This window comes from Cetorhinus maximus, unplaced genomic scaffold (assembly GCF_964194155.1).
Source record: "Cetorhinus maximus unplaced genomic scaffold, sCetMax3.hap1.1 HAP1_SCAFFOLD_1372, whole genome shotgun sequence".
Lineage (NCBI taxonomy): Eukaryota > Metazoa > Chordata > Chondrichthyes > Lamniformes > Cetorhinidae > Cetorhinus > Cetorhinus maximus.
The window spans coordinates 57,862-83,800 of record NW_027597313.1 but is presented as its reverse complement, the minus strand read 5'-3'; the positions used below and the strand labels follow the sequence as shown (position 1 = coordinate 83,800).

The 25,939-nt window shown below is 49.7% G+C and overlaps 1 protein-coding gene across 3 annotated transcripts in view; it reads right to left on the bottom strand.

Moving 5' to 3' along the window:
* Positions 1 to 1,359: 1,359 nt before the first annotated feature.
* LOC144676126 (uncharacterized) overlaps positions 1,360 to 25,939 on the bottom strand; it is a 74,975-nt gene continuing 50,395 nt past the window's right edge. Inside the window, exons 1-6 of one of the 3 annotated variants that reach the window (XM_078536632.1) lie at positions 25,033 to 25,138; positions 22,741 to 23,106; positions 21,559 to 21,927; positions 13,746 to 13,862; positions 4,684 to 4,751; positions 1,360 to 2,270 (exon numbers count right to left, since the gene is read on the bottom strand). In XM_078536632.1, coding sequence (XP_078392758.1) covers positions 2,112 to 2,270; positions 4,684 to 4,751; positions 13,746 to 13,862; positions 21,559 to 21,927; positions 22,741 to 23,106; positions 25,033 to 25,096 — 1,143 coding nt within the window. In that variant the 5' untranslated portion in view covers positions 25,097 to 25,138 and the 3' untranslated portion in view covers positions 1,360 to 2,111. Of the gene's footprint in view, positions 2,271 to 4,683; positions 4,752 to 13,745; positions 13,863 to 21,558; positions 21,928 to 22,740; positions 23,107 to 25,032; positions 25,139 to 25,939 lie in introns of those variants that run through there. The other 2 variants (XM_078536633.1, XM_078536634.1) reach the window with 2 other exon arrangements.

Here is a 25,939-nt window from a genome sequence, read left to right as displayed (position 1 = left end):
AGCCAGTGATGAACAAGTATATTAAAAAAAAAAGGATTGAAGGAGTGTGGGGATCTTGGAGGCTTGTGGAGCTGGGGGATGTCGGAGGGTTGAGGCCATGGGGGGGATTTGAAGATGAGGATTCTAAAGTCAAAGCTCTATTGGACTGGGAGCCAAACCCAGGAGTGATGGCTGATTGGTGCAAGTTAGGGTACAGTCAGAAGAATTTTAGGTTTGCAGAAGATGGCAGAGCTTTGGAATAGTCAAGTCGAATGGGAAATGGAGTTTGGTGCATTTATTTAGCTCCCAGTATCCTCCCCCTCTTTACACTCCAAACCTGATTCCTAATGGATGTGGCTTCAGGAAGGGTGAGGACCAGGGCAGCGATCTTACCTGGGACCCCCTGTTCCTGTGCACCCTGGTGAGGCCTGCGCCACAGTATCAGAACAGAGGACGAGGTTTGTTAGGGACAAAGGAACAGGAACAGTGCTTCCCTGCTCCTCCACCTCCTCAACAACACTGGGAGGCCAGAAAATCGACTTCGCAGTGAAGGCACGGTCGTCTTCCGTTGGTGAACAAATTTGGTCTCATAAGCGTCGTGCTTGCTGGTCTTTTGTTTAACCTGAGTTTTAGGCATTTTTGTGACCTAAGCTATAGGCCTTTGTGCGGCCTGAGCTCTGGGCCTTGCAGGCTGATTGAGTTCTGGTCCTTGAGCCTGAGTCCTGGGCCTTAAACAGCCTGAGCCCTGGGCCTTGGTGCAGCCTGAACTCAGCACCTTGCAGCCTGAGTTTTGGGACTTTGTTGAGCCTGAGTTCTGGGCCTTGGTGGAGCCTGGGCTCTGGGCCTTTGTTGAGCCTGAATTCTGGGCCTTGCAGGCTGAGTTCTGGGCCTTGGTGGAGCCTGAGTTCTGGGCCATGGTGGAGCCTGAGTTCTGGGCCTTGGTGTGGCCTGAGCTCTGGGCCTTGCAGCCTGAGCTCTGGGCCTTGCAGCCTGAGTTCTGGGCCGTGGTGGAGCCTGAGCTCTGGGCCTTGAGCCTCAGATTTTGGCTTTTGTCGAGCCTGAGCTCTGGGCCTTTATTGAGCCTGAGCTCTGGATCTTGGTGCAGCCTGAGTTCCGGGCCTCCATTGAGCCTGAATTCTAGGCCTTTGTCAGTTCTGAGCTCTGAGCCTCGATGCAGCCTGAATTCTGGGCCTTTGTCAGTCCTGAGCTCTGAGCCTTGGTGCAACCCGCGATCTGGGTATGAGTTGTCGTCTTAGACCCTTTCCTGAAATGCCCCGATAATAGTTAAGGTCCTGATCAATTATCGACTGCAGGAGGAACACAATGTTAAAAGGAGAGACAGATCAACCCACTAAACAGGAGCAAGAAGCAAGGAAACTTAGTGCCAGTGCCAAATTTATTTCAATTCCATTGAGAATGTTCTCCCCCACTTGGCTACCGGCCCTTCCCTTCCCCCACAACCCCCACACCCCAGGGCCAAAATAGGGGGTAGCCTCCATGGTGGCCAGCTGTGTTCCCCTAGCTCTGAGGGTCAGAGTGCAGAGTGATGATCAGAGTGATGATTGGAACGGCATGTCAGGTTGAGAATTGCGTGGGGTCCCCTCCTTTCCCAAGGTGACAGCATCATCCTCCCCTCCACTCCTCAGAAGCCTGCCCCCTCAGGTGGATGTAAAAGATCCCGCGGCCACCATTTCGAAGGAGAGCGGGTTGGGGAAGGCGGGGGGGGGGGGTGTGGTGGTACTTCACCCTGTTGTCCTGGGGCCAATATTTATGCTACAATCAACATCGCACAAACAGATGTTCTGGGTCATTATCACGTTGCTGTTTGTGGGATCTTGCTGTGCGCAATTTGGCTGCCATGTTTCGTACATTACAACAGTCGCCACACTTCAGGAAAAAAAAAACCTAATTCCTTGGCTGCGAATGGTCTGGGGACGTCCTGAGGTTATAAAAGGCGCTATATAAATGCAAGTCTTTCCTGTTGCTTCCTGATGTGGTCGGGCCTTCCCCTTTTCAAGCTCTATCTTTTCGACCACAGAGGGCTGGCGTAGCCCAGCCCAACCGGAGCGCGGATTCTCCCTGGGCTCTCTCGGAAGCTCGGACCCTGGTGCTGGCCTGGGTTCCTGCTCCCATTATCGATGAACCACGGCGTACTCCGTCCTGACCCATTCACTTGGGGGGCGGCCCAGCTCAGGCAGGCTGATTTCAGCGTAAGCCCCCTCCTCACTCTGTTGCTGGTGGAGACCTGACGTAGGAGCTTGCACCATTGAATACACCACTCCGGGTGAGTCCTGAACAAGGGAAAAGATAATATAAATACAGCGGATCTGTGAACAAAACTACACTGTGTTGTTTTGTGCTCGATTATGTGAGACTGTTTACTACTGGTGCTCACTGTGCTTGGTTGGTTAAGTCGGGGTATGGACTCAGAGAAAAGCAAACAAACTGTAGAAAGAGCTGGAAGCTTGAGCTAGAAGCATGGAGCAGACATTTCAAAGCACTGTGAATCAAACCTGTTACACATAGAAACTAGTGCCATCTCTGCATAAATCTGCGATATAATATATACAACAGGCACCAGTTAGTATACAGATATCTCCCTGAGAGAGCAAAGACTGAGAAACGCCAGTCAGTGCGCAGTTATCTCCTTGAGAGAGTGGGAACTGAGTGACACCAGTCAGTGTACAGATATCTCCCTGAGAGAGAGAGGGGACTGAGAGACACCAGTCAGTGTACAGATATCTCCCTGAGAGAGAGAGGGACTGAGAGACACCAGACAGTGTACAGATATCTCCCTGAGAGAGAGTGACTGAGAGACACCAGTCAGTGTACAGATATCTCCCTGAGAGAGAGGGGACTGAGAGACACCAGTCAGTGTACAGATATCTCCCTGAGAGAGGAGGACTAAGAGACACCAGTCAGTGTACAGATATCTCCCTGAGAGAGAGGGACTGAGAGACACCAGTCAGTGTACAGATATCTCCCTGAGAGAGAGGGGACTGAGAGACACCAGTCAGTGTACAGATATCTCCCTGAGAGAGAGGGGACTGAGAGACACCAGTCAGTGTACAGATATCTCCCTGAGAGAGAGGGACTGAGAGACACCAGTCAGTGTACAGATATCTCCCTGAGAGAGAGGGGACTGAGAGACACCAGTCAGTGTACAGATATCTCCCTGAGAGAGAGGGACTGAGAGACACCAGTCAGTGTACAGATATCTCCCTGAGAGAGAGGGGACTGAGAGACGCCAGTCAGTGTACAGATATCTCCCTGAGAGAGAGAGGGGACTGAGAGACACCAGTCAGTGTACAGATATCTCCCTGAGAGAGAGAGGAGACTGAGAGACACCAGTCAGTGTACAGATATCTCCCTGAGAGCAAGTGGACTGAGAGACACCAGACAGTGTACAGATATCTCCCTGAGAGAGAGGGAACTGAGAGACACCAGTCAGTTTACAGTTATCTCCCTGAGAGAGAGTGGACTGAGAGACACCTGACAGTGTACAGATATCTCCCTGAGAGAGAGAGAGAGACTGAGGGACCCCAGTCAGTGTGCAGATATCTCCCTGAGAGAGAGAGAGAGAGACTGAGGGACCCCAGTCAGTGTACAGATGTCTCTGAGATGAAGAGGTACCCAACGTTGTGTGCTGGATTCACCGATGAGCAGTTCCCAGGTTTGGTTCCAGTCACAGGGTTTTTTTTGCCAGGCGGTGAGCCACTCTCACTACACCCGCCCTTTCAGGATTTTCCTAAACTGCAGTTGCAGCTACAGTAACTCAGCCCAGTGAAGCTCGGAGCTCGTAAGGAAGGGGTCTGGCACAAGCAGGGGCCAGGGCTGTGGTACCTCTCGAACCCCAATCTCGCCCGTCACTGAACTGGTTTGCAGCCTGAGTGATGGGGGGGCGGGAAGCGTCAGGACCAGCCCAGGGTTCGAGGCACCGAGTCACTCGGTGAAGACGGGGCATCCCCCGTGCACCTCACCGTTGGTCGGGTGCGGGCCGAGGCTATTCAACTGCAGCGTGCCTCACAGCTGAGCCTTCTCCTGCCTTCCACCCTCCCTCGGTCCCCTCCCTCGCCTCGGCGACAGGCCTCTTCCCGTCGCTGAGCTCCGGGGCACAGCTTGAATCGCACATGGAGAGAATGATCGGGTCTAGTCGCAGGAGGCCATTCAGCCCATCATGCTTGTGCCGGCCCTTTGAAAGAAAGAGCTATCCGGCGGGTGCCCCGATTCTTTCCCCATTGTCGTGCGATTATTTCTTCCTGTTCCAGTGTTTATCCAATTCCCCCCTTTTGAAAGTCCCTGTTGAATCTGCTTCCACCAGCCTCTCAGGCAGCGCCTTCCAGATCCCAACAACTCACCGCCTGAAAAGTGACTTTCCCTCATCTCCCCCTCCGGCTCTTTGGCCATTTCTCTGGCCACCAGGACCCTCCTGCCACTGGAAACAGTTTCGCCTCATTCACTCTGTAAAAGCCCCTCATGTGATTCCGAGCCCCTCGATTAAATCTCCCCCCTTTAACCTCCTCCACTCCCGAGGGGGAAACCCTCGTGGCTTCTCCAGTCTCTCCCCGTGACTGTAGTCCCCCAGCTCCTCCTGCTCTGTGGGGCTCAGTGCCTGTGTTGACTGGGTGTTTTCCGGGGTGGGGGCATTGGGGAGGAAGGGGGGCACTGGGGAGGAGGAAGTTCTGTAAACTGGGGTTCACCCACCTGATCATCGGATACGGGATCCCACCGGTTCTGAATGACTTGTCCAGGTGATTTGTCCCGAGCTTGACCTGCCGGGAAAGATTACGGCTGTGAGGCCGGGGCATTGAACGCACGCGGCCCAGGCGCAGGCTCCGGAAACCAGATCGCGCACAGCAAGATCCCAGCGACAGGAAAGCGGTTGTGGCCTGCGTTATGGTTTCTTGGTGGATGAGGGGATGGGGAAATGTTGCCCCAAAACAACAGTGGGGGTGGGGGGGAGAGAACCCCCAAACACCCTGCTTGTAAAAGTCCCCGCGGGGTGTCTTACATCCACGCGAGAGTCCTGGTTTGAAGTCTCAGCCGAGAGGCGGTACCTCTGACAGTGCAGCACTCCCTCGTCGGTTGGCTCACATGAAGTCGCTGGAGACTTGAACTTATAACCTTTAGCAATAAATAGCTGTGAGGCCCCGGAGTGTCGTGTGTTTTTAATCGAGGAGCCCGGAGAAACTCTCAATCCTTTTAACGTTTGCAAATGGTTTCGGTGTCGAGAGAGGTTCCATTTTGATTATTCGCCATTTTAACACTCCCTCTGGTTGAAGGCTGGCGAGAGGGCAGTTCAATCGAGCGCTGGGGTGGGAGGAGGGCACTAACTCAACTCCCCTCTCCCTCTTCCGCACCCCTCCTTCTCCTCCACCCTCCCTCTTTCCTGCCCAACCCCCACCCCCCCCGCTCCATCACGTCTCTCCCTTACGTCAGCTGTGGCTCAGTGGGTAGGACCCATTTTCAATCCCCGAGATTCGGGATTCAAATCCCACTCCCGGCCCTGAGCACACAGAGTGGGGCTGACTCTCCCAGTGCGGTACAGGGGGAGTGCGGCACTGTCAGAGGTGCCGTTGTCCAGATGAGCCATTAAAACGAGGGCCCCACCTGCCTGCTCAGGTGGATGTAAAAGATCCCGTGACACTATCTTGAAGAAGAACACCCAGGGGTTATCCTCGGCCAATATTCCCCCCACCCCCGGACCAATATAACAAAGAAAAACGATGACGAGGTCATTATCACATTACTGATGGTGGGATCTTGCTGTGTACAAATTGGCTACCACGTTTCCTACATAACAACAGTGTTGACACTTCACAAAGTACTTAACAGGCTGTAAAATAGTTTGGGATGTTCAGTGGTCATGAAAAGCGCTGCATAAATGCAAGTCTCTCATTTTTCACACGCATGTAAATGCACACTCGTACCCACACAGTCATACGAACATACGAACATACAAACTAGGAGCAGAGGTCGGCTATTTGGCCGCTCGAGCCTGCTCTGCCATTCAGTAAGAACATCTTCTCCACAACAGACACCAAGCTAACTGGATCTTTAGTTCCCTTCTTGAATAGAGGGATTATATTTTCACCTTTCCAGTCTGATGGAACCTTTCCAGAACCTAGCGAAGTTTGGAAAATTAGCACCGGCACATCGACTACATCATTAACCGCCTCTTTTAAAACCCTAGGATGAAGTCCATCTGGACCTGGAGACTTGTCAGCCCCCAGCTCCATCAGTTTACTCAGTACCACTGCCCTCGTGATTGTAATTTCACCAAGTTCCTCTCTCCCTCTCCACCTCCCGATTTACAGCTATTACTGGAATGGTTTGTTTGTATTTTCTATAATGAAGACGGGAGCAAAATATTTGTTAGTTCCCTCCGCCATTTCCTTATTATCTACTATTAACTCCCCACTGTCACTCTCTGGAGGACCAACATTCACTTTCCTTACTCTTTTCCTTTTTAAATGCCTGTAGAATCTCTTGCTATCCCTTTTTACATTTCTAACCAGCTTCCTCTCATATTTGAGTTTCTTTCTCCTGATTAACCTTTCAGTCATTCTCTGTCGTTCTTTATATCCTGACCAATCACCTGACCTGCCACTCACCTTTTCACAGTTGTGTGCTTTTGCCTTAAGTTTGATGCTTTCCTTAACTTTTTTAGTTAACCGGATAGTGGGCCCTCCCTTTAGCATTTTTCTTTATAGTTTATTCTGAGTATTCTGAAAAGTCCCCTTAAATGTCTGCCCCTGCTACTCTATTGATCTATCCCCTCGCCTAGTGTCCCAGTTCACTTCAGCGAGCTTAGCTTTCATGCCCCACATAGTTGCCCTTATTTAAGTTTAAGATACTAGTCTCAGACCCACTCTTCTCCCTTTCGTACTGGATGTAAAATTTGATCATGTTGTGTCCGCTGCTACTGAGGGGTGCCTTTACTCTGAGGTCATTAGTTAATCCTGTCACGTTACACAATACCAAGTCTAACATAACCCACTCTCTGGTTGGTTCCAGAATGTGCTGCTCTAAGAAACTGTCTCAAAAACATTCTATGAACTCCTCATCCAGGCTATTTCTACCAATCGGATTTTTTTCCATTTATACGTAGATCAAAATCGCCCATGATTATTGCCGTCCCTTTATCACAAGCACCCAATATTTCTCCTTGTATACTTTGTCCTACATTGTGGTTACTGTCAGGGCCTGTAGACCACTCCCACTAGTGACTACTTTCCCCTACTATCCCTCATCTCCACACAAACCGATTCTACACCCTCATCTCCTGTACCAAGGTCATCTCTAACAATTGCACAAATGCCATCCCCCAATATAAGTGCTGCCCCTCCACTTTTACCCAGCTTCTTATTATTCTTCAATGCCATATATCCCTCAATATTCAGGACCCAATCCTTGTCATCCTGCAGCCACATCTCTGTACTGGCCATCAGATCATATTTATTTACTTCAATCTATGCTATCAAGTTGTTTATTTTGTTATGAATGCTAAGTGCCTTTAGTTTTGTCTTTTTGTTATATTTGTAACATCTAGTCTTGATCCTTGGTGCGTTCTTAGGTTTCCTCTCTCTCTGTCCCTTCCTGCCATTCTCTGACCCTCATTTCCCTTATTACTATTTCCCTCTCTTACCTTGTCTCTACTCTTTGATATACCAAATCTTTCCACATTTGATCTCTTGCCCCCGCTATTTAGTTTAAAACCCTCCCTACTTCCCTCGGTGTGCAGTTCACAAGATCACCGGTCCCAGCACAGTTCAGATGTAAACCCTCCCAACGATACAGCCCCCACTTTCCCCACCACTGGTGCCAGTGCCCCACAAACTGGAACCCACTTCCCCCCCCACCAGCCTTTGAGCCAATTGTTCCTCCCTCTAATTTTAAGCGCCCTATGCCAATTTGCACCCAGCTCAGGAAACGATCCACAGATGACAAACTTTTGAGTTTCTCCTTTTCAATTTAGTACCTAGTTCCTCATATTCTCTATGCAGAGCCTCATTCTTAGTTCTTCCAACGTCTTTACCTACATGGACCAGGACAAATGGATCCTCCCCACTCCCACTGCAAGTTTCTCCCCAGCCCTGAGCAGATGCCCCAAACCTTGGCACCGGGCAGGCAACACAGCCAATCTGGACTCTCGCTTTTTGCTACAGAGAACAGTGTCAATCCCCCTCGCTATCCCGTCCCCTACCACCACTACATTCCTTTCAACTCCGCCCCCCCCTCCCACTTAAACGGCCTCCTGTGCCTCTCTTGACCCGCTCGCCACCTCTCTTGCCCTATCCCTGTCACTGCCTTGCTCGCTCCTCCCTGCTCCTCCCCTCCCTCTCGACTCCACTCTCCAGAACCCTCCCTGGGACAGGGAAGCGGCGAGAGAGAGGGGGAGTGGAGGGAGCGAAGGGCGGTTGGGACGGGTGACAAGCTCAGCGGGAGGGTGTTTAAAATACACAGACCGAGCTTGCGTGGATGCAACGTGTTTCCTAGCGCAGTGACCACGCTAAAAGGAAAATGGAGGCAACGCAATTCGGGTAAACCCCGTAACTGACAAACATGCTAAGTTGAAAATGTGCTATTAAGAGTTCCTGGAGATTTCCTCAATTCTAATTTGGCTCTATCCCAACTCCCTGGATGCAAACCAGCCTCTGTCAGTTTTCCGGGAGATGGCCTCCTAATTGGCCACCTCCAGGCATGCTGTCTATTAAAAAGCAGCGGGTTCTGGGTGCTGCTGGCCCATTCAGAGGGGCCAAGCAGGCAGACCCCTCCCGACGATCCACCGGGAGAGACCGTCCTTGCCCCTGGCCCCACCTTTTGGTCAAGGGGTCTCTGGCTTCTATGGCACCCCCTCTGATTTGTCACAGGCAAACTTCCTCGGAGGTGGGACTCCATCAGGGAGATGTCCCCAAGCAACTCCTGCACCCTCCCCCTTTATTTTTCCACGTGCTCTTCCCCCGCCTCCCAGCCCGCCACCAGTTTCAGGGTCCCCGTTAACCCAACGCACCGGGCGTGGTGAGCATGGGCAAAGCTTGACCCAGTACCACTCTTCACTCACCACCTGACCCAGCATAGCGTGCATGGCACATACAAGGGCTGGGAAGCAATCCGCTCTGGGTATGAGAATGACTAAAGTGTCTCTTATGCTTCAGTTGCTTGCGTTGGGACCTTCAGGAGTGTTGTCGATGATTCTGGTCCCTTTGTAGAATGCGTCAAAGTGGGCTCAGTGCCTCAAAGTGAAGAAGGCAGCCTGGACCTTCATACCATGCACAAACTGGAGCGAGAACGGGATCCGGCTCCCAAGGTCGAACAGCTCTTCCGGAACTCGACCCCAAAGGCTTCGCAGCTGAAAGGTGCCCGGCTGGGATGGCAGTGGGGCGAATGAAAGGGGGCAGAAAAGGTGGAGCGGAGAGGGTGGCATTGAACTGTTTGTCGGGTCACTAGCTCCTGTTGACTGGTGAGTGATCCTCGATCAGCTCAAGGGCAAAAACAGGATGTGGTGGAGGAGGTGCAATAAAAGCAGCTTTCTGCCCTAATTGAGCTTGTGCGTGTCACAGTTCAGGGAGGCCGAATTAAAGCACCTTTCATGACTTGAGGACATCCCAATGCATATCTTCCAGTGAAAATAGGAACTTACTATAACCTGGCAACTTCCAGTTCTTAGTATCCAGGAAGCGACCCGTTTACAAGAATGAAGAAGAAATGTGTTCACCAGTAACAGCGCTGAGTGCACACGCGTGTGAGTGGCAGACAATGTTTCAGTCTCCCAGTTATTGAACTGGCGATCACATTGGCCTCAGAAGCGTGCCGAGAGGAACTTGGCAGACCAACACTATTCCTTCCATTGCCCAACGGCCCTGGAACTGGCGGGGCCCAGTCATTTAATCTCCCCCACAGCCCAGGCTAACTCTCGCATATCATGGACTCCACCCAACAATTTACTGTCCTGCAGTGCCCCATGCGCTTTAGTCTATCGTGTAATCTTCTGTTCTGCAATTGTCTGTCCTGGGAGTGTTTGATGGGGACAGTGTAGAGGGAGCTTTACTCTGTATCTAACCCCGTGCTGTACCTGTCCTGGGAGTGTTTGATGGGGACAGTGTAGAGGGAGCTTTACTCTGTATCTAACCCCGTGCTGTACCTGTCCTGGGAGTGTTTGATGGGGACAGTGTAGAGGGAGCTTTACTCTGTATCTAACCCCGTGCTGTACCTGTCCTGGGAGTGTTTGATGGGGACAGTGTAGAGGGAGCTTTACTCTGTATCTAACCCCGTGCTGTACCTGTCCTGGGAGTGTTTGATGGGGACAGTGTAGAGGGAGCTTTGCTCTGTATCTAACCTGTGCTGTACCTGTCCTGGGAGAGTTTGATGGGGACAGTTTGGAGGGAGCTTTACTCTGTATCTAATCCCATGCTGTACATGCCCTGGGAGTGTTTGATGGGGACAGTGTAGAGGGAGCTTTACTCTGTATCTAATCCCATGCTGTACCTGCCCTGGGAGTGTTTGATGGGGACAGTGTAGAGGGAGCTTTACTCTGTATCTAACCCCGTGCTGTACCTGTCCTGGGAGTGTTCGATGGGGACAGTGTAGAGGGAGCTTTACTCTGTATCTAACCCCGTGCTGTACCTGCCCTGGGAGTGTTCGATGGGGACAGTGTAGAGGGAGCTTTACTCTGTATCTAACCCCGTGCTGTACCTGCCCTGGGAGTGTTTGATGGGGACAGTGTAGAGGGAGCTTTACTCTGTATCTAACCCCGTGCTGTACCTGTCCTGGGAGTGTTTGATGGGGACAGTGTAGAGGGAGCTTTACTCTGTATCTAACCTGTTGATATACAATTATTTTTATTAATTCATGGGATGTGGGCATCATTGGCTAGGCCAGCATTTATTGCCCATCCCTAATTGGGATGTGCAATAAATGAACTTGAAAAGGTGGTGGTGAGCTGCCTTCTTCAACCGCTGTAGTCCATGTGGTGTAGGTACACCCACCGTGCTGTTAGGGTGGGAGTTCCAGGATTTTGACCCAGCCACAGTGAAGGAACATCGATATATTTCCAAGTCAGAATGGTGAGTGGCTTGGAGGGGAACTTCCAGGTGATGGTGTTCCCATGTATCTGTTGCCCTTGTCCTTCTAGGTGGTAGAGATCGTGGGTTTGGAAGGTGCTGTCTAAGAAGCCTTGGTGAATTCCTGTAATACATCTTGTAGATGGTACACACTGCTGCTACTGTGAGTCAGTGGTGGAGGGAGTGAATATTTTTGGATGGGGTTCCAATTAAGTGGGGCTGCTTTGTCCTAGGTGATGCCTTGAGTGTTGTGGGAGCTGCACTCATCCAAGCAAGTGGGGAGTATTCCATCACACTCCTGACTTGTGCCTTGTAGATGGTGGACAGGCTTTGGGGAGTCAGGAGGTGAGTTGCTCTCCGCAGAATTACCAATCTCTGACCTGCTCTTCTAGACACAGTGGTTATGTGGCTCGTCCAATTCAGTTTCTGGTCAATGGTAACGTCCAGGATGTTGATAGTCGGGGATTCAGCAATGCTAATATTATTGAATGCCAGGGGGTGATAGTTACATTCTCTCTTGTTGGAGATGGTCATTGCCTGGCACTTGTGTGGCACGAATGTTACTTGCCACTTGTCAGCCCAAGCCTGGATATTGTCCAGGTCTTGCTGCATTTGGACATGGACTGCTTCAGTATCTGAGGAGTCACGAATGGTGCTGAACATTGTGCAATCATCAACGAACATCCCCACTTCAGACCTTATGATGCAAGGAAGGTCATTGATGAAGCAGCTGAAGATGGTTGGGCCGAGGACACTACCCTGAGGAACTCCTGCAGTGATGTCCTGGAACAGAGATGATCGACCTCCAACAACCACAACCAACTGCCTTTGTGCTAGGTATGACTCCAACCAGCGGAGAGTTTTCCCCCTGATTCCCATTGACTCCAGTTTTGCTCGAGCTCCTTGATGCCACACTCGGTCAAATGCTGCCTTGATGTCAAGGGTGGTCACTTTCACCTCACCTCGGGAGTTCAGCTCTGTTGTCCACATTTGGACCTGCCCTGGGAGTGTTTGATGGGGACAGTGTAGAGGGAGCTTTGCTCTGTATCTAACCCTGTTTGAATGGGGACAGTGTAGAGGGAGCTTTACTCTGTATCTAACCCCGTGCTGTACCTGTCCTGGGAGTGTTTGATGGGGACAGTGTAGAGGGAGCTTTACTCTGTATCTAACCTGTGCTGTACCTGCCCTGGGAGTGTTTGATGGGGACAGTGTAGAGGGAGCTTTACTCTGTATCTAACCCCGTGCTGTACCTGCCCTGGGAGTGTTTGATGGGGACGGTGTTGAGGGAGCTTTACTCTGTATCTAACCCCATGCTGTACCTGCCCTGGGAGTGTTTGATGGGGACGGTGTAGAGGGAGATTTACCCTGTATCTAACTCCGTGCTGTACCTGCCCTGGGAGTGTTTGATGGGGACAGTGTAGAGGGAGCTTTACTCTGTATCTAACCCCGTGCTGTACCTGTCCTGGGAGTGTATGATGGGGACGGTGTAGAGGGAGATTTACTCTGTATCTAACCCCATGCTGTACCTGTCCTGGGAGTGTTTGATGGGGACGGTGTAGAGGGAGCTTTACTCTGTATCTAACCCCGTGCTGTACCTGTCCTGGGAGTGTTTGATGGGGACGGTGTAGAGGGAGCTTTACTCTGTATCTAACCCCGTGCTGTATGTGTCCTGGGAGTGTTTAATGGGGACAGTGTAGAGGGAGCTTTACTCTGTATCTAACCCCGTGCTGTATCTGTCCTGGGAGTGTTTGATGGGGACGGTGTAGAGGGAGCTTTACTCTGTATCTAACCCCGTGCTGTACCTGCCCTGGGAGTGTTTGATGGGGACGGTGTTGAGGGAGATTTACTCTGTATCTAACCCCATGCTGTACCTGCCCTGGGAGTGTTTGATGGGGACGGTGTAGAGGGAGATTTACCCTGTATCTAACCCCGTGCTGTACCTGTCCTGGGAGCATTTGATGGGGACGGTGTAGAGGGAGCTTTACTCTGTATCTAACCCCGTGCTGTACCTGTCCTGGGAGTGTTTGATGGGGACAGTGTAGAGGGAGCTTTACTCTGTATCTAACCCCGTGCTGTACCTGTCCTGGGAGTGTTTGATGGGGACAGTGTAGAGGGAGCTTTACTCTGTATCTAACCCCGTGCTGTACCTGTCCTGGGAGTGTTTGATGGGGACAGTGTAGAGGGAGCTTTACTCTGTATCTAACCCCATGCTGTACCTGTCCTGGGAGTGTTTGATGGAGACAGTGTAGAGGGAGCTTTACTCTGTATCTAACCCCGTGCTGTACCTGTCCTGGGAGTGTTTGATGGGGACAGTGTAGAGGGAGCTTTACTCTGTATCTAACCCCGTGCTGTACCTGTCCTGGGAGTGTTTGATGGGGACAGTGTAGAGGGAGCTTTACTCTGTATCTAACCCCGTGCTGTACCTGTCCTGGGAGTGTTTGATGGGGACAGTGTAGAGGGAGCTTTACTCTGTATCTAACCCCGTGCTGTACCTGTCCTGGGGGTGTTCGATGGGGACAGTGTGTTTTACTCCCTCTTTTACCCATCTTGGAATTGAACTGGCAGACTCTGGGTGCTTGACTTGAGAATGAGATTTACTCCCAGCATCCCTGTCTGTGACCTTTAAGGAACACTGAAGATTTATGAAAGAAAAACCAATGTAAAATAATCTCAACGTAAGTAGAAAAGTGAGCTTTGGTTTACCTTTGTTCTTTTTCCTCACCAGGATGTAGATCAAAAACGTACAGAGAAAGACCATCAGGAGAGTGGATACTGCGGCCAAGGGCAGAAGCCAGTCCAGATGAGATGGGTCCACCATCCCTGAAAGAGGAATCATGTTATCTTCACTTTGTCTAATTGGTCAGGAGACCCAGTCACTTCCAGGCCGAGATGGTAAAAACTAATCACAGGCCCCGGGGATGGTCAGAAGGAAATACAGACCCACCTTGACATCCGTCGGCCTTGGGAATGAAGGTGAGGAGATAGAGACTCACTTGGAATTCCTGGAAGTGTCTGCTTCGTCCAGGTTGGCGCTACACCCCCCCTTACCCCTTCTCCCCTCCCAGTCTCATTTCCATGCTTATAGTGGCTTCCAGGGACTCCTTTTTTGTTTTCTATCTAGTTTAGGTCCAAACTGGCTTATCCCCCTTTCCTTCCCCCAACCACCCTGAATATTTGCCCCCTCCTCTGCTGGCCTTGCCCTGCACCACCCCCCCCCACCGCTTCCAACCACCACACCCCACCCCCCACCACTCCCCCTGCCACCCCGCCGGTGACAGCCAAGCACTCAGGATAGTGGATTGGGGGTCAGGGGTTAACTTTGCTTCCTCTCGCTTTAGGGGCACTGAGGACGATGTCTAGGGCAGCTACCAGCATTCTACCGACAGATAGCTGGCAAGGATAGGGTAGGCTGAATGGCCTCCTTCTGTAATGTAGCCATTCACCAATTCTGCATGAGACCCGCTCAACTAAACCACGGCCACCGGACAAAGGGACCTTGGATAAAAACCAGAGCTGGTGTCTCATGAACCTTGGCCAAACTGGAGGTCGCTTGGCCATTTTAGTTCCTCCATCGAAAGGATCCCCAACATTGAGTCTAACTGTCTCTTAAGTAGCTCTTAGGGTTTGTCCTTCATTGTCCTAGCAAGCACTCCCTTCCTACAGTGGACCAAGGCCTGTGGGATGCCAACCTTGGGCTCAACCTACTTCTAGCTTGACCCCCATGACCCTTTGTCCCAACAGGAGTTTGAAGTTCGAAGACACGCCTAAGGGTTTCCTTTATCTCGTTGTTCATTGGCTTGTCTGCCTCTCGAAAACCAACTCTCACCACCCCCACCACCACCACCCCACCCCACCTTCCTAACCCCACAAAATCCACATTTTCCCGCTCCTTCCTTCAACTTAACCCTGCTAATATGGACCACTTTTCTAAACTGGGTCTTTTAAGCTCATGATAAGCGTAGACGCAGAGAAGATGTTTCCACTTGTGTGGGAAACCCAAACTAGGACCATGAATGTAAGGCTCTTGCTAATAAACCCAGCATTGCACTGGAAGGTTCAGAGAAGGTTGACCTGGCTGATTCCTGGGATGCAGGGGATTGTCTTATGCAGAACGGGTCAAGCAGGTTGGGCCTGTACTCCTTGGAGTTTAGAGGAATGGGAGGTGGTCTTATTGAGGCCTATCAGATTCCGAGGGGCCTTGACAGGGTAGATGCTGAGAGGGCGTTTCCCCTTGTTGTTGGGGGGGTGGGGGAATCTGGAACTGGGGGGCATGGTTTCAAAATAAGGGGCCCCCCCATTTAAGACGGAGACGAGGGGGGAATTTCTCATCTCAGAGGGTCGCTATGGTAGAATTCACTTCCTCAGTGAGCAATGGGGGCTGGGCCATTGAATCTCTCCCAAGACTGAGTGAGACAGACCTTTGATTTACAAGGAGGTCAAGGGTGGTCGGTAGTGGGGTGGGGTGGTTGGAGGTCAGCGATGATCTTATTAAATGGGGGAGCAGGCTCGAGGGGCTGAATGGCCTCCTCCCGCTCCTATTTCTTACATTCAGCAGGGAATTCAGGAGAAAGTTCTTTTCTAGGGGATAGAGTCCCAGCCTGTCCAATCTTTCCTGATAGGTCTCCCCTCTTGGCATCGATCGGATTGTAAACCTCAGATCGATTGCGACCCAGATTATTGAAGAGTGGTGCTGGGGCGATGGTGGTGTCGTGGTAATGTTCCTGGGCTAGTAACTTAGCAGGCACCAGGCTAATGCTCTGAGAACCTGGGTTCAAATCTCCCCACAGCAACTGGTGGAATTTAAATTCAATTAATAAAACATAGAATTGAAAGCTAGTCTCAGTAATGGTGACCGTGAAACCATCACTGGTTGTTGTAAAAACCCATCTGGTTCACTAATGCCCCTTTCGGGAAGGAAATCTGCCGTCTTTACCCGGTCTGGCCTACATGTGACTCCAGACCCACAGCAATGTAGTTGACTCTTAACTGCCCCTCTGCAATGGCCTAGAAAACCAATAAGTTCCAAGGGCAATTAGGGGTGGGCAATGCTGGCCATATCATTGATGCCTTCACCCCATGAAAGAACAAAAAACAGTGAGGAAATTTTACACCTATAAACTCAAAGGAAAGGATTTTATCAGACAATTATTAACTGTGCCACTCTAAGTCAGCAATTCACATCCGTCTTCACCCAAGAGAATGAGGATGAAGGTATGGAACTCGGGGGGAGAGACTGTGAGGTTCTTGAGCAAATTGATATAGGGAGTGACAAGTTATTGGAGGTGTTGGCAGGCTTAAAAGTGGACAAATCGCCAGGTCTGGATGATTTGTGTCCCAGACTGCTGAGGGAGGCAAGGGAGGAGATCGCAGGGGCTCTGACCCAAATTTTTAATTCCTCTCTTGCCACGGGTGAGGTGCCAGAGGACTGGAGAACAGCTAATGTGGTTCCGCTATTTAAGAAGGGTTGTAGAGCTAAGCCAGGGAACTACAGGCCAGTGAGTCTCATGTCAGTGGTAGGGAAACTATTGGAGAAAATTCTGAAGGAGAGCATCTATCTCCACTTGGAGAGGCAAGGTTTGATCAGGGATAGTCAGCATGGCTTTGTCAGAGGGAGGTCATGCCTAACAAATTTGATTGAAATTTTTGAGGAGTTGACCAGGTGTGTAGATGAGGGTAGTGCAGTTGATGTAGTTTATATGGATTTCAGCAAAGCCTTTGACAAGTTCCTACATGGGAGACTTATAAAGAAGGCAAATGCACATGGGATACAGGGTAATTTGATAAGGTGGATTCAAAATTGGCTTAGTTGTAGGAGACAGAGGGTGATGACAGAAGGATGCCTTAGTGACTGGAAGCCAGTGTCCAGTGGCGTACCACAGGGATCTGTGCTGGGTCCCCTATTATTCGTCATTTATATAAATGACATAGATGACTAGGTCGGGGGGAGGATTAGTAAGTTTGCGGATGACACAAAGATTGGCAGGTGGTTAACAGTGAGGTGGAGTGTCTTGGGCTACAGGAAGATATAGACGGGATGGTCAAATGGGCAGATAAGTGACAGATGGAATTTAACCCTGAAAAGTGTGAGGTGATACACTTTGGAAGGAGTAATTTGACAAATAAGTATTCAATGAACGGCATGACACTAGGAAGTTCTGAGGAACAAAGGGACCTTGGCGTGTGTGTCCATAGATCTCTGAAGGCGGAGAGGCATGTTAGTGGGGTGGTGAAAAAGGCATATGGGACACTTGCCTTTATCAATCGAGGCATTGATTACAAAAGTAGGGAGGTCATGTTGGAGTTATATAGAACCTTGGTGAGACCACAGCTGGAGTACTGTGCGCAGCTCTGGTCGCCACATTATAGGAAGGATGTGATTGCACTGGAGGGGGTGCAGAGGAGATTCACCAGGATGTTGCCTGGGATGAAACATTTAAGTTATGAAGAGAGGTGGGATAGACTTGGGTTGTTTTCGTTGGAGCAGAGAAGACTGAGGGGCGACCTGATCGAGGTTTACAAGATTATGAGGGGCATGGACAGGGTGGATAGGGAGCAGCTGTTCCCCTTAGTTGAAGGGTCAGTCACGAGGGGACACAAGTTCAAGATGAGGGGCAGGAGATTTAGGGGGGGATGTGAGGAAAAACTTTTTTTACCCAGAGGGTGGTGAGGGTCTGGAATGCGCTGCCTGAGAGGGTGGTGGAGGAGGGTTAGCCTCACATCCTTTAAAAAGTACCTGGATGAGCACATTCAAGGCTATGGGGCCAAGTGCTGGTAAATGGGATTAGGGAGGTAGGGCAGGTGTTTCTCACGTGTCGGCACAGACTCGATGGGTCAAAGGGCTTCTTCTGCACTGTGTGAACCTGTGATTCTGTGATTCGGTGAATAGGGAAATTGTAAGTGACCTTTATTGCAAATGAAATGAACGATTAGAGAGAAGGGCCTACACTCAAACGGCACAGTCAACCAGGAGGTGTGATGGGGTGACATGGTGGGTGGAATCTCCATAGATTTCCAGAAACCAAGAAAGGAAAAACTTGCATTTATATAGCGCCCGTCACAACCCCGGGCTGTCCCAAAGTGCTTTACAGCCAATTAAGCACTTTTTCAAGTGTAGTCACTGCTGCAACGTAGGAAACAGTGCAGCCAATTTACTCACAGCAAGCTCCCACAAACAGCCACGTGGTAGTGACCAGATCATCTGTTTTTGCGATATTGGTTGAGGGATAAATATTTGGCCCAGAACAGTGTGCTGAACTCCTCTTTGAAACAGTGTATTGGGCTCTTTCAGGTTCACCTGAGAGGGCAGATGGGGCCTTGGGTTTTGTCAGGAAGATATAATAATGTTATTGGAATTTATTGTAAAATCGAGGTATCTTGTGCCTACAACAAAAACAAAAATAGCTGGAAAAACTCAGCAGGTCTGACAGCATCTGTGGAGAGGAAAACACAGTTAGCGTTTCGAGTCCATATGACTCTTCATCAAAACTAAGGAGAAATAGAAATGAGGTGAAGTATAAGCTGTTTAAGCGGGTACAAGCGGAAATCCTGTCGGAGAGAAGAGCAGTACTTCTTCAAGGTAGGCATTCCTTGAAGAGAAGTGGCAGTCAATTAAACACTAAGATAAAAGCAAAATGCTGCGGAAGCTGGAAATCTGAAACAAAAACAAAAATAGCTGGAAAAACTCAGCAGGTCTGACAGCATCTGTGTCTACGTGTGTGTGTGTGTGTATGTGTGCGTGGGACTTAATTGGATTAAAGGCAGCCGGTCTGAAGGCTTTGATGTGGTAGAAGGTGAGCTGGGTTTGAAATGTTAAATACGCAAACATCGGTGTCAAGGGAACACTTGCATTTTTAAATAAACAAGACTAGATTGTTTTCAAAAGAGGGGGTGAAATGTGTTACCTAGCCAGGTACAGTTTAGAAGCAGTGTGTTTATTTTTCCCAAAGTTTACTGGTAAAACTTAGTACTGTGAAATGTTTTTATTATCAGAAAGGTAAAGTCCAAAGACATAGTGAAACAATGGGAATTTGCATTCAAAAGGAAAAATGTGTATAAAGGAGCAAAGGGTGTGTGTAAGGGTAGGCATTTTAAGATCTAACAAGTGTGAAAGCCTTCAAGATGCTGTTTACCAAGAACGGAAGTTAAGAAAGCTGACCTTGAATTCAACTGGTTCCGGGTATCATGTGTCACCTTGCCTGGGTCTTATAAAATCTATGTGCCTTACTGTTGCCTTAACAAAAGTGGAACTGGGAGTTATATTAATTAGTGGATTTACAAGTTATTATAGCAGTAATTTGTAGACATATGTATGTGCTAAAAAGTCATTTTTCTTGTTAATAAATGGTTAATCTAGTTTTGTAAAAACCTATAAGACTTGGTGGCCTTATTACTACTAAATTCAAAGCCCCCATCTCGAAACGTACAAATTGCAAAATTATTTGTGGTAGTTGTTTCAATTCTCCCTCTGGGATTTGAACTCAGCATTTGCCATCACAATTTAATGTACCCATCACTGACAGTGCAGCATTCCCTCAGTACTGCACCACAGTTTCAGCATTGGCTTTAATGCTCAAATCCCGGAGTGGGACTTGAACCCAGGGCTTCACAACCCGGAGACAAGTCTAGCCGTGCGACCCACAAAGCCACATCAGATACATGTGGAGTGAAGGGTTGAATAATGTTCTTCCCCAGAGAGTGGAGGAAACACCTGTTGGAGGTTGAAGCCTTGATATAGGCAGAAACATGGGCAGACGTATTTGTCATACCCATCTGGAAGTCCCACCTGTAGTGCAGATGCCGCGGAGTGAGTGGGACAGCTTCCAAACTCTTGCCCCTTCCCCAACAACCCCCTCTGCACCCCTCCCTCCCAACACCTGAAATTGGGCATTAGATGGGCAGAAATGACAGCTTGCAAGCTGTCGGAGGAAGTGAAGGAAGAAGTAAACAGGTGAGGCAGAAATGGGCAGCCAAGTGGCAGATGCAGTTTAATACAGAAAAATGTGGCATTTGGCAAGAAAGGTAACGATTGAAGTATACCTTTAACAATACCTACCCTGTACCATCACTACAGAACCATTGCCATTCAGTATCCTGATCGGGAGAGGTTTGAGGGTCACAATGTGACATCTGTAGAGAATATTGTCCCTCACAATTGATTGATTGATCCTTAAGATTGAGGATTTGGTTGGAAAATGAGCTGTGATGGTGATTCTTGGGTCAGGACTATCACACGGCGATGATTGAGAAACCGTGGCCCCTACACGGCAGCACACCTCAGTGTTCTGCCCGGTCCAGGTGAATTTGAGCTCTTCTGGGAGTATAGCTGCGGTCCGTAAGGCACAGTTCAGGGTGGTGGCTTCTCCTTCTCTTACCGAGAGGGAAGGGGGCAACTGAGAGGCATTGCCTTCCATCTCTCCGTATGCTGGAGGAAAGGGTTACAGGGGTCAGGGAATGGTCAGTGGAGGTAGCCACACCAACAGAACGGGCGAATATTCAAACAGTGAAGAGGGACACTAAACCTCACATGTAAGACCCTTGAGTTCTTTAGAAGGGAAGAGTTGCTGTGATGGCCACCCATGGTCTTCCTCACCAGTTTGTCTTCAGACTTACTTCTCTTAGATCCAGCGCTGATGATCCCCAATTACCCTTCAGGAGGATGAGCTACCATTGGCTCCACACTCACTGGATGCAATGCCATTTCCTCCCACCAATATCAACCCAGTATTCAGAGGCAGTACTTCAGCCCCCCTTGCCCTTAAACGGGTATCCCCCCACGCTGAACCCTTCTGACAGGGAAACTGAAATGCTGTCTCTGAGCCAGTGTTCAACCTGCCCCGGCTCAAATACCCCACTGGGTATAAAACCAGCGTCCAGGGACTCTATTCGAGTCTTCACCTCCCAGGACTGGATCTCAAATCTCTCGCTTTCTGACTTAGGGGCAGGAACATCACTTGTGAGCCAAATGCCCACTCACCATCAAACACTTAAAAAGTGTTCATGCCACTGAAGAGTCGGAAACAATCAGACTAGACTGCCAGTCACGTCAAATCCGCTCCTTTTGCCGGTTTCTACCTGACCCATCTCCAAGTTAAGCCCCCCACCCACCCAAAAGGAAGCCTCCGGCCTATCCTGTCAAGCGACTCCAAGATGACCACAAAGATATCGGACTGTACTCTGTCCCGTCATGAAGGGAATTTTCTGTTTCGCTCCCGCTAGAAGTGGGGCAGTTGGCTGGGAGTGGGTGGGACAGCTCCCTAAATTATCTCCCTCCCCCCGCCGGCCCCCCCAGCCCAACGCCTTGACCCTAACCCCACCCGCAGCCTCTGGAAACAGGCAGTCAGCCGGGTGGAAAGTCTAACCCGTCAACTATCACAAGGAGCCCAGGGATAAGCAGGCGTGCAGCACATGGGCAGATAGGAGGCAGATGCAGTTTAGCACAGTGAGAAAAAAAAAACATGTGGTAATCCATTTTGGAGAATAAAATCAAGAAGAGAGATGTACTTTAAAGAGTTCTTACCCCACACCATTACAACAGATCCATTGCCATACAGTATCCTGATCGGGAGGGGTTTGAGGATCGCAACCTGACACCTATAGGTTCCATTATCCTTCAGAGTTGATTGGTTGATTCTGAGGACTGAGGATCCACTTGGGACATGAACTGTGACGGTGACCCTTGGGTCAGGACTATCACACTGCGATGATACAGAAACATTGGCCTCTACATGGCAGGATACCTGAGTACTCTGACTGGTCCAGGTGAAGTTGAGCTCTTCTGGGGGTATACCTGCGGTCCATAAGGTACAGTTCAGAGTGATGACTTTTCCTTCTCTTATCAAGAGAGAAGAGGGGGACTGGGAAACGTTGCTTTCCATCTTTCTGGAGCCTGGAGAAAAGGGATACAGGGCTCAGGAATTGGAGTGGAGGTAGTCACAGCCACAGTAAAAGTGAATATTCAAACACCATCGAAGGTTAATTCTCAAGTTTCACACACAGGTCTGAGGGTTGATCTGATAGAGGTCTTTAAGAAAGGTTTTTGATAGGTTAGGCATAGTTTCCACTTGTAGTGGAGGCCAGAGCTCAGGGTCACACACATGGGATAGCGGCTAATGAGCCAAATCGGGAATTCTGGGGAACCTTCTCTATCCAGGGAGTGGTGAGAATGTGGAACTCGCTCCCACAGGGAGTGCATGAGGTGAATAGTATAGATACACTTAAGGGGAAGCTGGATAAAAAGATGAGGGAGAAAGGAATAGAAGGATATAGTGAGATGGAGTTGGATGGCAAGGGGACTGAATTGGGGCATAAACCATAGCATGGACCAGTTGGGCCGAATGGCCTGATTCCTTGTGAAACTGCACTCTACCCTGCCATTGAGGGCACTTCCCCTTTACCTACTGTCAGGAGTGGTTCAGGTAGCTGGGAGTGGGTGGGACAGCTCCCTAAACCATCTCCCCTCCCCCCACCACCCCCTGCTAAACACCAGCCTCCCCCCTTTCCCAGCACCATCTCAAATCTGGCAGTAGCTGGGTTGTAAATGAAGGTTGAAAACTATCAGGAAGCGACCGTCAGTGGGCGTAAACTGGCATGGGGCAAAACGGGCAGAGATGGGGCCAATGCAGTTTAATAGAGAAAAAAATATACCCATACAATTGGAAGGCAATATAAAGGATGGAATTATATCTTAAAGAGTACTTACCTTGCACCCATACAACTGATCCATTTCCATTAATGCTCACGATTGGGAGAGGTTTGAGAATCTTGACCTGACATCTGTAGGTGCTACTATGGTTTCGAGTTGTTTGGGTGATGGTTAAGACTGAGGATTTAGTTGGTAAGTGAGCTGTGATGGAGACTCTAGGATCAGGAGGATCACAAGATGATGATTCAGTAGCATTGGCTACTAAAGGACAGGTCTGCTCAGTATTCCCCAAGTTCCAGATAAAGCTGAGTTCCTTTATGTCTTTGGCTGCTGACTCTAAGGTGCAGGTCAGATTGACGGCCTCTCCCTCCATGACACTGAGAGAGGAAGGGACCTGGGAGACATTCTGCATCAGTCCGTGCACTGGGTGAAAGGACACAAGGTTCATTAGAATGCCAGGAGAGGAAGTTATTGAACTAACAACTGGGAATGGTGATCTGGAGATAGGGACAGTTAACAGCCCTTGGGGATATTATTACCACAGACTGGTCAAATACTGAATCATAATTGAAGTGGTAAGCCAATGATACTGCCTTGTGCGATACTGAGACGTGCAGACTCCAGATTAAGTCTAATCAGTACTGCATAACCTAATCTCACCCAGGACAGGATGTGGGGTGGGGGAGAGGGGTGGTGAGATAGGGGCAACACAGGAATGATACATTACCCTCAGTGCTCTTAAAGGTCTTTCAAGATTTAAACGCAACCTCTGATCACATTCCAGTGAGCCTCCTTCAGTACAACGATTTGCTCCAACAAGTCTTGAGCACGCCACCCCCCGACCTTTAAGATGCTCCTTAAAACCTACCCCTTCTTTTGGTTATCTGCCCTTATCTCCTTATGTGGCTTGGGGTCATATTTTGTTTTATAATACTCCCGTGAAGCGTCTTGGGCCATTTTATTCTGTTAAAGGCGCTATATAAATACAGCAGTCGGGATTCCCTGGCCCTGCCAAAGCAAGTCAAAGTCCAGTGACCTCGGTGGCACCCGTCAATCCTGCTGGCGGGCGGGACCGGAAGATCCCACCGGCTGTGTTGTTGTTGGGTGAAGGAGAGTTTTGAATAAAGCAGAAGCTTACAGGTTAAAATAACAAATCAAATTTATTTGCACGTCAAGTATATACAGAAGCAAAAGTACCAGGCATGCAAACTGTAGCAAGGCTGAATGTTTTAAACAGCTCCTTTAGCAACAGGTGGACGCTCCATTGTGCCAAATAGTTGATTTGACCTTATGGCGGGTCCTAGCACAAACCTCACAATGAGAGACTTGAGCTGCTTACAAACTACCCCTTAGCCCCACACCCATTGAATGTCCACATTCAGAGACTTTATTCCGGTTTTCACCGGCCGGGACTGTGTGGGATAAGATTCAAACCTTTCCCCTTCTAGCTCAGAGACAGAGACATCACCGCTGAACCAAAGGCTCACTTGCTTACATCACAACAATTATTTCAAGAATTGGAAGCAACCAATCTAGACTGCCGGTCAGGTTAAGCCCATTTCCTCTGTAGGTTGCTCTCTGCACCCTCCTCAAAGCAGCCCCTGTCCATCCAAATGAGATCCTTGCCCTATTCTACCAAGCAATTCAGTAATGGCCATAAAGATATCAAATTGTGTTCTGTCCCATCATTGAGGGAACTTTCTTTTTCTCTTGTGTGTGTCTCTCACTCTTTTATCTTTTGGTCCCTTTTCCTGTTTGTCTCACTCTCTCTGTTTCTTTGTCTGCCTTCTCTATCTTTCTCTTCTTCTCTCTTTTCTCTGACTTTCTCTCACGCTCTCTTTCTCTCTCTTCTCTCTTTCTTGCTCTCTCTCCCTTCACTCTCTTATCCCTTTCTACTCTGTCTCCCTCATTCTCTGTCTTCCTTTTCTTCCTTTCTCCTTTCTCCTATCTCTCTTCCTCACTCCTCCCTTTCTGCTTTCCCTCACTTTCTCTCTCTTTAAGCCTCTTTGTCTTTCTTCACTCTCTCTCTCTCCTTTCTCTCTCTACATTATTTTTCACTCTCTCCCTTCTTTCTCTCTCTCTCTCCCTCTTTTCTCTCTCACTCTCCCTTCCCTCTCCCCCATCCCTCTTTTCCCCCCACTCTCTCTCTCTCTCTCTCTCGCTGCCTTCTCTCTCCTTCTCATTCCCACCAGCTTCTGACCACCACTGGAGACGGCAGCTTTTTATTTTGAACCAACAGGAAACTGGTGTGAACCCGTTCCCGAATCTCTCAATGGTGTTGAGAGCTGGCTGACTCCCTGGGCAGAGTAAGTGGACAATTTCAAACAAAGCATCAGGGGCCTACCTTACCAGCACAAAGCAGAGAGATGCAGTGCGTCCAGGCACGGAGAGGAGTGAGGGGTGTCGGAGTCATGTTGCGGGGTTGAGTTGTGCCACTTGGGCTTGGGTGTGGCACCTTTATATCGCTGTCCACAACTGACCACAGTGCCTAACTCACAGCTGTGATGCCTTACATAGACTTCCTTAAAACACTCACCACAAACATCCGACCCTTACTGACAGACAGCTCGGCGTTCTTAGAACACAAGTGCACGAGAAGTAGGAGCAGGAGCAGGCTATGTGGCTCGTCAAGCCTGCTCCGCTGTTCGATACGATCATGTCTGAGGGATTGGAGCTGCAGCATTGGATTGCAGCAGCTAGGCCTGTTCTCCCTGGCCAAAAAGGAGGTCTGACAGAGGGTGTACAAGGTCACGACAGGGCTGAGATGTGGAAGAGCTGTCCCCAGTCGCTGATAGTCCAAGGACGAGGAGATGCACATTTAAGGGTTTGGGTAAGGGATGCGGGGGAGGCTGTGAGGAAGAGGTTTTTTTTACGCAGCACGTGGGTAAGGAGCTAGAGCTCGCTGCCCACGATGGGAGGGGTGGAAATGGAGACGGTGAATGATTTCAAAAGGAAATTGGATGGACGATTGAGGGAAATAAACTCACAGGGGATCGAGCGGGGGGGGGGGGAATGGGTCTGACTGGGTTGTTGTACAGAGGGCCAGCATAGGCTTAATGGGCTGAATGGCCTCCTGTTGTGTTATAATGACTCTATGATTCTAATCCTTGTCTTCTGCTCATTCCATAACCTTAAATATCCAAGATGGTCCCCCCTATGTGCCCACCTGCCTCTCCCAGTCAACACCCTATCTGTCCCTGTTCACATTGTCTGTCTCTGCCCAGATCCTGTCTGTCTCCCCCCAAAACACGGTCTG